The sequence below is a fragment of the Camellia sinensis genome, chromosome 6 (genome assembly GCF_055761805.1).
Source record: "Camellia sinensis isolate YWXY chromosome 6, ASM5576180v1, whole genome shotgun sequence".
In the NCBI taxonomy this organism is placed as follows: domain Eukaryota; kingdom Viridiplantae; phylum Streptophyta; class Magnoliopsida; order Ericales; family Theaceae; genus Camellia; species Camellia sinensis.
Window position 1 is genome coordinate 99994425 of NC_138966.1, and position 10466 is coordinate 100004890.

General features: G+C 36.0%; 1 protein-coding gene across 6 annotated transcripts; it reads right to left on the reverse strand.

Annotated features, from left to right (window-relative positions):
- Positions 1-221: 221 nt before the first annotated feature.
- Positions 222-9759, reverse strand: LOC114324135 (putative protein phosphatase 2C 10). Of its 6 annotated transcripts, none has more exons than XM_028271877.2 (6): positions 9538-9759; positions 9228-9403; positions 6666-6905; positions 6282-6558; positions 813-967; positions 222-707 (listed from the first exon to the last, which is right to left on the reverse strand). In XM_028271877.2, the coding sequence occupies exons 2-6, from the start codon at positions 9264-9266 to the stop codon at positions 567-569; spliced, it is 852 nt and encodes a 283-aa protein (XP_028127678.2). In that variant the 5' UTR covers positions 9267-9403; positions 9538-9759; the 3' UTR covers positions 222-566. The 6 variants fall into 6 exon arrangements, with proteins under 6 accessions (XP_028127678.2, XP_028127679.2, XP_028127681.2 ...); XM_028271878.2 differs by having other exon boundaries at positions 6666-6898; positions 9538-9754; XM_028271880.2 differs by having other exon boundaries at positions 6666-6928; positions 9538-9749.
- Positions 9760-10466: the final 707 nt, after the last annotated feature.

Consider the following 10466-nt stretch of genomic DNA (forward strand, 5'->3'; position numbering starts at 1 on the left):
ATTACCAGGAGAATAACGTGGAGAAGCCATGTAATAAACATGGACACATGTACCTACAATATGTCATCATTCCCGATTCAAATTTTGAAACTAGACAGAAAATTTAAAATTTAGAGCTGCCATTTTTAGTATCTGTCACACAATCATCTTGTAAACTATCAATTCAAAATGATCTGGACAACCACAACCAACATGGGTTTGAAGAAAAGACAGACAAATGGTTTATCATAACTGTATCACAAAAAGAAGTCCCTTATTTATAATTGAACTCATGTTTTCCATCTACATAGCTTTTCATCGTGTGCACGATTTAGCAGATGATATACATCACATTGTTTAACATCAAACCTAATGGAGAAATTAAAATATACAGGGGGATGCTTTCCATTCTCTCCTTTCTGTGTTTTCTGGCAATTTCGTAGTTGGGCCAAAAACTTGTGAGGTTCATTCACCCCAATTGGGTATGTCTTTTGCTGTTAGATTTATCCATAGATTCGAATCTTGTATAAAGAAACACTTATTTCAAAAATAGTTTGCAACTGAAAACCAATATGGTTTAAAAGCTCTTATCCCCTAAATCTAACAACAATGCAAGATATATCATCTTCACTGTCTCTCTCTAATGCTTCGGTAATTAATTGCTTGGCCGCTTTCCGGGGGTCTCTCATTCTTCTTGCAATATCAACTGCCTCCTGATTCTCCATTACCTGCACTAATCACATATCAAATGAATGAAAAATAAAATAAAAAACAATAATAATCTTTTTTGATATAATTATCAAGACAACTATTTGCTTCCTAGTGTGTGTTACCTTCCAAAGACCATCGCTTGCAAGGATAAGAACATCAGTGTTGAAATCGATAATGGTGTCTTGAATATCGGGGTCCGACCGCAAATGTGATTTAAGGGTTTTATCTCCAAAAGCACGAGAAACAGCCAACTGTCCATCCACTCTAGGAACATCCCCTGATAGAAAGGTGCGACAGACATCGTTCTTTAACATTCATATCGACTGTTTTCATGGTGAAATTCAAATAAACTTTACCCCAATTAAGAACCTTGATTGATCAAGTTATATCAACGGATGTAAATTTCTAGTTCAAGAACATAAAAAGATGCAAGAGAACCATGTCAGTTTATTGAAGTATTCACGCAACACAGTTCACAATACACGCAAATCAGAGAGGTGTACAAGACATACTCAAAGTTTCCCTCAGATTAGATGTTCATATAATCGCCACCAAAAGTTGGAGAAGAAGAAGAAAGAAAGAAAGAAAGGAAAAAGCATGATCGCACATGCAGTCGCAAACAAGGCATTTTCGGGAATCGTGAAGCATAGACAAAGCCGAATTACCTCTGCAAGTTCAATTCTAAAAAATAATGACTGAATAGCTCTGCAACTTCAGTTCTATTTATTTGGTGTTTAACAATTTTGTTGAATCTATCTTTACAAGCCTTAATTTTTCTGTTCTGGCTACAAGCAAAGATATCATAGGTTTTCACCTTACTGGCAGGAGGTAGCAAATGTGGATACTGTTCTATGCTTGTTTCAAATGTGAAAAGATGCTGAATGTTAAAATAAAATGAGTAATGCTAGAGGGCCCAAATGTTTTACCAAATATTCTACCAAATGTCTCACATGAGTGTGGGACCCATACCATGTGGGTCTCATGTGGGTCCCACACCCATATGAGACATCTGGTAGAATATTTGATAAAACATTTAGTGTCACTAGCATTACTCAAATAAAATATCTCTATAGAGTTCGGTGATGCATGGAAATAAAAAGCCTCCACTTTGTTATAATTTATAAATAGAATTTGAAGGTATAAATCCATCTCCCAAAGTAGTGCACCCATAGTTGAAGTGGCCATTATCATCAAAACTTTATGAAATGGGTGCCGCTATTTCTGGTGGCCCTTCAGGACAATGAATTATAACATCAAATGCCTACATAAAAAACTTCGGATATCCATTCAAGTAAGGTTCACCATTCAGATGTTAGGGATGAAAACGGGTCAAGAAGATTCCCCTTGTTGCAATCTTATATGATCCCATAATTATCTTTTAGTTGGATGCTGAGATGGATGGTGGATAGCCTTCTGGGAAGAAAGTAGACACAATGAAGGATCATGGCCGCCAAAGGTGGAGGAGAGAGTGGAGGCAGCCTCAGGAACAGAGTGGAAATGAAGAGGTTTTTGGTTCGTTGGACGGAAGTGGGTTGATTGATTTGTTCTCTATAGAGAAGGTCCCTTATAGCGAAGAACAGGACGACAGGGCACAACTCAGTTATAACCAGGTGGCTCAATCCTCTCTGCTCAATAATCCAAAGAATTCTCACCTAGCTACCATGCCCATGGAAAACTTCAGTGGCCATATCATGGGGTTATAGTGGGCAGATATGATAAACCTTAGGGTACGCATGATACAAACTTCAAAGTGTAACATGTCTTGGTCAATGCCTCTCTCTCTTAGGCCAGTAAAGGTGGAGCCATCCTGGGGAGACTCAGGCAACCATGACAATCCCTCAATTCCAGCCTCCAAGTCACAAATTCTTCAAAGATCCCGCATGGGGTGCCCTCGTGGAGAAACACTTGGCCAAGTATCACAGGCTGACTCGTTTAGAGATGCAGTCTATGAAGCACCGACACTTCAAAACAAGTGTTGTATCCGTGTCAAACACACAGACAATGGCAAGGACACATATGGGACACGCCACATGATTTAACCAATTTATTTTCAAAGGACACGCCGGGCACACACTAGGAACATGTCAAGTTGTCTTTTTTTTTTTTTTTTTAATGTTGAATATTTATTATCATTTTCTTAGATTTAAATACTTAATAAATCATACATAAAAAATATATATATATATATATACAAATTACAAATGTTAATTTAAAACTGCTTTTTTAAAATATATATATATATAGAATTATAGTTATTTTTGTTAATATTGATTGTTTGTGGATGTAGTATTAATCTAGATAGTAAATAAAAATATATGAAAACATATTTTATTACCGTGTCCCAATTTTTTAAAAATCGCTGTGTCCCGTGTCCGCATCCATATCCCTATTCGTATTCGTATCCGTGCTTCTTAGGATGCAGCGGAACAATTTTTTGCCCATGTGGCACTCAAACTCTATCAAGTTTAAGCCCGCCAATCTTCACCAACAATTCAAGTGTTCATAAGTTAACCCATTTGATCTTTCAAGGTCTAATGCTTTGTCAAGAAGAAACAACTCCCATGAGGTAAGCTCCGCATTCCCAGATGCCATGAGTAGACTCGATGTCTTAAGAGCACCAAGCACATCTTAAGTTGCTTCATAGCACCATGCTCCTCCCAAGTAAGGCACTTGCCTAACAAAGGTTCATGTCATCAAGGCACCTAGCAACACAAGGATGCGTTAGCAAAGGCCCCTGACCTAGGTGACAAGCTTTAACTCCATGCAAGGTCTTTTGATAGCACTCAAATAGTCACGGGGTCTAACATGCCTCAATTCATGCATATCAGGTAGCCACAGGGTCATGCACAACCCACAAGTCATCGAGGGATAGTCTTGTGCTCACGATGTAGTCCTCATGCTTGCACGTATGCTAGATTCTACCCAAGGCCATTGCACGCCTTTAGCGTTGCACTAATGTACCGACTGAGTAAGGCAACATGACAATCCGTAGCTTGATTGTAGCGCTACATCTCACTCAACAAGCACAAGGTGCTTGTTGCATAGACTAGTTTGATGCCTTCATTCAATGGCCCACATATGGGGCATTCCTCCATGTCACATGCCTTTAGCCACGGGACGCCTACAATTAGTAGCAGGAACCTTCTACTCGAGTGTCGTTTCTTACGAAAAAACATGATTCCACGCTCCCAAGTAAGAAACTTGTAAGAAACTCGCCCCCGTCAAGAAAGAAACTCACTCTAACCTGAGATAGAAACCTCTCAAACATATAAATCTCATAAAAAAAAGAACAAAAAAAAAAGACAAATCTCAAAACTTTTTTAGTAGTTTCTATTTAAATAATTTTTATTTATACGTAATAAAAAACAATTTGCAGTTGACATCAACCTCTAATATTTATTCATATTTTAATACATATATTGTAACTAAGCAGCAAAATATAATTGTTAGAATAACCCCAAGGGATGTGCTCCCTCCAAGGTTCAAGGATCGAAGCCTCTTAGGGTCTAACAATTTCTTGGGGCCATCGGACTACAAAAAAACCTTGAATTAACCGTGGTACACTTGCGAGAAACTCCTGGTCGAGGGCCTGCGCACCCTTGGGATTAGTCGGGCTTTGATCCGAACACTCCAGTATCAATCAAATATTTATATAATTGTTAGAATATCTTTATATATTTGAAGAATATATATATACACCTCCATATCCCAACCTAAGAAACTTCTATATGCCCTTACTCCTCTGCCCCCGCTCCTGCTTCTACTCCTGTCCCCTCCCTCTCTTTGTGCAACTAAACCCCTATGTGCAAAGGCAAACCCAAACCATGCCTGTGAGTTGGCACATGAGGCTCACAGTGGAACCTCGACAGCCCACTCGATCTAGAACGACGCCCAAGATGCTACAATGCGGGGGCTCGTGGGTGCACGTCCCAAACCCTGCACTTGGGAGGTACATGCAATGCCAACACTAATTCCCCTCAATAACACTGGACATAGGGCTCCCAAACCCACATGGAGACCTTAGACATCCATTTGGATACCCAAAGCGCACCTCAAGTTGCCTCAATATTGCTCACTTCATGCACAGTTTGGGCACGGAGGCTGGTTAGTAGCACACTATACCCCTTTATAGTAGCATTTTAAGCCCTTGACAAACTGGCAAGAGGAAACATGCTCATTGCTAGAGACATCGTATCATTTTTCATTATTCCACATTTTTTTTAAAAACCACCAACCTTGGCAGCAAGAACCCTCATCCCATGGGTTCATCCCAATAAAAATATTGGCCGAAAACTCAACCATTTGGTGTCTCAAAGAAGCCCCCAAAGCTGCGCTAGCAAGCTGCCAGCGCTGCTGGGCACGCATGCTCACGTGGGACAAGTCTGGAAGGTATGTGCAGAGGGGCGTGGGCAAGAGGCCAGGTGCGCATGGGGACATGGGCGGGGTGTGCTTCTGTTGGCTGCATGGGAGTGCTGCTGGCTAGTGTCGGCATGTGCACCATGCGCTGCTTGGGACCGACCTTGGGAGGTCGAACTGTCAATTTGGAATCTCAATGCCATCCTCTTAGGCACTTCCAAGGGCCACTCTTGAGCACTCCAAAGGTCACACCACACATGCAAACCATCGCGGTGTTGGCCTTGAAAGGGCAACCCGTGACACCAAGCCAAGGAGATGCTAAACCCATATCACTTTGTTGCATCTTAGATCTTGCTGAATCTTTTGTTGATTAAGATGCATGTTGCACAAGTTTCATATGGTTAATCTAATGACCTAATCAGGATTGCTTCAGTAGCTTTAGACAGGGAAAAGAACACAAACTTTGCACTTCTAAAAGTACTAGATAATTAATTAGAGCTAGGCCTTAGTGGATGTAATATAATGTTGGTACAAATACTTTACAAATTCCATATGCATAATAAAAGGTGTGAACCAAGCAAAAATAAATTTAAAATTCATATTTTGGGAAAATGTCCAACAACGGTATAGAGTTAAATGAAGATTAGAACATTAAACCAATGCTCATTAAATAGAATAACAACAATTACATTTCATGAAGAAAAATTGATTAATTCAAAATTCAGGAAAAAATAGATCGCAAAAGTTTCAATAGTTGATGAATTAAAAACAAGGTAAAGCATACACATACAGTATCTTTTCACTTCATTTCTCATTTCTCAATTCTTATTTTTAGTTTTTTCGTGCGTCTTAAGTGATTGCACTACCGTCTGTTTACATGAACCAGTTTATTGTTTGGCTGTACCGCATTTGGAATTGGAAGCATATTTGGGTTTAAGATAATTAATAAAGAGATTCAAGCAATTTGTGTTATTTGGAAATAAAATGGCAAAAAGAGGATAAGAAACTTGGAATTAGTTTGCTTCTCAGAACCCCTACCTATAGATATAAATTGTACCACAGGTAAAAAAATCTAAAGCCTCACTTTAAAATATGATGAGTCTTGAGTAATTGACAACTAAATTGTTTCTAAAAAATAAAAATAAAAAACAATAGTGATATCCACAATTAAATTCAGAAAAGTCAACGTTTTTTTTTATCAATGGGCTCATAGAACAATGGTTACTGTGAATAACCTGGCACGTTTGAGACAAAACCTCCTTTATTCTCGATGCTGCCTCGTTCAGTGTTAGGCTCATGGTCTGTAGTCATCTGTATTGCCTGACTCCCTCTTGAAAGAACTGCTCGTGAATCTCCGACATTTGCTACCAACAGTCTCTGTCCATTTATCAGAATTGCAGTAACAGCAGTAGACCCCCCTCTTCCCAAGTTGGAGCTCTGTGAAAGAATTGCTTGGTCGGTCTTCTCATATGCATTTGAGATAGATCTACTTGGGTCAGTCCAAAACTCTTCCTAGAACAATTAAACCCATTAGTGTAATATAACATCAATTTGAAATTAATTTTGTTTAAAAACTAAACCAAACATATCACCAATTTTACCATTTTGAATCACCCCACCTCTTTTAAGATGTTGGGAAACAGGTACTTTTGTAGGTAGGCAGGAACACTATCCCCCAAATGGCCATCAAATATAGCAAACAGCCCAAGCTCATGCTCTTCCATCTGTATGAATGTAGCAACATGGTAATCCTCCACGGGATGATTAGCCTTCCCTTTCACTATGCTGAAACCATACCTGATTTCACCCTCATGGCTTCTTCCCTTGCCAGAGCTATATGAGGAATGCACTCCTACACACTAACCTCTCAATTCATCGAAAACTACTCAGGCGAGGAAAAGGTATGATTAAAATAAAACTAAAAAAATACAATACATCATTGGTTACATTTCTTTCAAACGAAATGAAGCCCCAAAGTGACCTTTCATGAAAATTAAGACAGCATCTGTTTATTGCAATTATATACTTTTAACAATACCGAAAAAGCTATCTCGTTATACAATTGTGGTAAAGACAGACCATACTGCAGATACAAACAATCCTCTTAATAAAGATTCATTAATTCTCATTAGAATTCTTGTGTGCAAAAACCTTTTCCATCTGTTAAGATGTTTTCATTCCAGGATTTACCTTCCATTTGATATGATAGAATCTCCATGGTCGATTCTTTTCGGTATTGGGGCCTCTTTAGATGCTCCAGAAAAGTGAATGTGCCCGTTGACATTTCGCATGCCATTTTAAGGTAGAAATCTATAATCTTGAATGGAGCCATTAGGTTAAATGGTTGTCGTCTTACTATTAAGATCATAATTATGACACAAACTATGCTCAAACAAGTTCATATCGCATAAACCTGGAAAATCCTAGAAACAAAATTCATCTTATTTTTCCAATTTTATAATTTATTTATTTTTAATTTCTTCATTTCATTGAAATGTAGAAAGGATCACATACTAAGAAATATAATAAAGTTCCCAACTTTCGTTCATGGTTCCATTTTACCAGGTGAATGTTTAGTTTTTAAATGACACAGAAAGTGCAACCAGGCCATTAAATTCAAAAGGCTTCCAAATGCAACCTCAGACTAGATTGAAGATTACAAGTGAAGTGACAGCTGAGATCCTAATGGTTCAATGTCAACTCTTTCCTGTTTACATTCAATGTACATGATCTTTAAAATACATATCAACATAGGGTTAATTTCATTTTTATCCCTATACTAATGTCATTTTTTCAATTTCATCCCTAAATTTTCATCTATTTAGTCCTCAAAGTTTCCGAATTTAGCTCATGTGGTCCAATTGGAGGCGGTTGTCTAAATCAGTGAGTGTTGAAGCTTAATTTGAAAGGCCAAAAAGTTATTATAGATGTTTAGCTGTAGGGTGTAAGTTCTAATATAGTGTGAGTGAGAAGATGGGTATTTGATTATATGATATTGGTTGTCCAAATTGTAAAATTACCTTTTTTCCCATTAAGTTAGGCTTCCACCATTACTGATTGGGACAGACCTCTCCAATTGGACCATTTGAAAAGAAATCAAAAACTCTAGGATTCCAATCTAGAAAAATAATTGATAGCTTGTACTTCTGTTGTATTAATTGTCATTTCAACAATCTACTTCTCCCATAATGATAGCTATGCTACCTAGTATCGTCATTATATCAGCCAATGTCATTATAAGAATTTGCAAATTGACAAAACCTAGCAGGCAAAGTTTCCATCACCAAGGAAAAACACTCTAGAGACTAAATACATAAAATGGATAATTTAACAATGAAATAAAAAAATAAAATTGACAATAGTTTGGGGGATAAAAAGTGAAACTAACCCCATCAACACCTAAGAAGTACGGACATGGACACGCAACACGACACGGACACGCCGACACATTAATTCTAAAAAAATGCAAGACACAACACGTGGGGAATAAGCATAAAATATATAATTTTATATATTTATTATAGGTTATATATATGAATATATCGTTCAAATATAATAAAAAAAAATGCAATATAACACTAATCCCTATAAATTTATATAGTTTTTGTTTTATTATTGCAATTTAAGTTATTTTGTTCAAAATTATAATTAGTTTTATACGTGTCTAATTGATGGACACGTGTTAAAGTGATGGACACATGTGTTAAAGTGATAGACATGTGTGTAGTGTCTAAAAAAGTGTTTGAGTTTTTAAAAAAATAAAATAAAATAGGACACGTTTTATAGAGTGTCATGTTGGGAAAGTGTCCAAAGTGTGTCAGTGGCCGACATAGACACGACACAACACAACATGACACGGATATATCATCTTCTTAGAAGTGTTTGTACTTCTTAGATCAACACAATTTACACGATCAATTATACATTTAAGACAGAGAATAATTAATCAATCTGCTACCTATAGAATCCACAACATATGTCAAACATGGCAGAAGCTTAGACCACCCAGCTAAAAAATGTTGGAATACAGATACAAAACCCTTCAAAATCAAGCAGAACAACATAACCTCATTACAAGAAAACTCCAATGCTTTTATTTGTTTATTTTTAGTTTCCATGGATTAAAATTCCATAACAACAAACATAAAACATCCAAGAACTACAAGAGATGAGAAGATTACCGGCACCCATGCAATGTTAAAGCAGCATAATTTCTCCATCAAAGAGATCACCAAACACAAACTTAGAACTTCTTATAGCTCAACTCTTAAAATCTACCACTTGCGGACCTCTGATCGAATATCTATCTATACAAAACCCACTTCAATACACCACGAACCTTCCCCAAATTTACAAACTACAGCATCAAAAAACAGAGACTCGATCACTGAACAAAGAATTTGGAACAAAACCCAAATCCAAGTAAAGCAAGATATAAGCAAAAAGAACATTTTTTTTTTTTGGTGCGGGTATTTTAGAAATTTCACTTACCGATCGATTGGAAAGAGTCTGAAGAACGTCCTAGTTGGGAGGCTGATTCTCATAAGTTTGTACAGAAATTGAAGATGGAAAGTGTAGAAAGAGAGAGAAGAATAATGATACATCTAAGTAATAATTGATATATTAATTAATAAATCAATCCAGAGGAAATTAGGAGAAAATTATAAGTGGCATGCTTTTTATTTTTGTGAATATTATTGTTTGTTATAGGACTTTAAAAAAATATATATATATATATATATTATTTTATATATAAAATGATCTCTAATATAAATATATATATATATATATATCATTCTTCTTTTATTTTGAATTCTCTTTTTATTTTATACTAAAAAAGATTTATTCATCCTATTTGAAATTATTTTTTATGGTATTTAATTTTTGTTTATGCGTATATAATTTATATATCATATATATATATATGTGTGTGTATTTTGTGTATATGATAAAAAAAATATTTTTCTTTTGGTCTCTCTTCTATAATGAAATCTTAGTTTCGTTCTTGGTATTAACGGATTGGGGTATATAATTTTAAAGATGTTAGATTTTTCTAATAGGTGAATTTTTAATTTTAAAATGATAATATTATAATCATATTGATATATCAATTATTGCGAGTATTGATTCCGGAGAAAAAGAGAAACAAAGAGAATTAAACACTTTTTACCTTTATTAAGTAAACAATACGCATAATATTGATGGTGATGATTTTAATATAGTTAATATTGGTAGTGATGATTTTAATATAGTTGTAAATAAAGAATGATTTGTGACAGGACAGAGAATCGGCGACGGTCGTTGTGTTTTGTGTAACCGTAAAAACGGAAGACTTGATGGATTGAATGCGAATGAATTTTTTATTTTTCCTTTTTGTATAAATTAATTTTTATTTGGAAATTTTTTTTTAAGATCTTTGA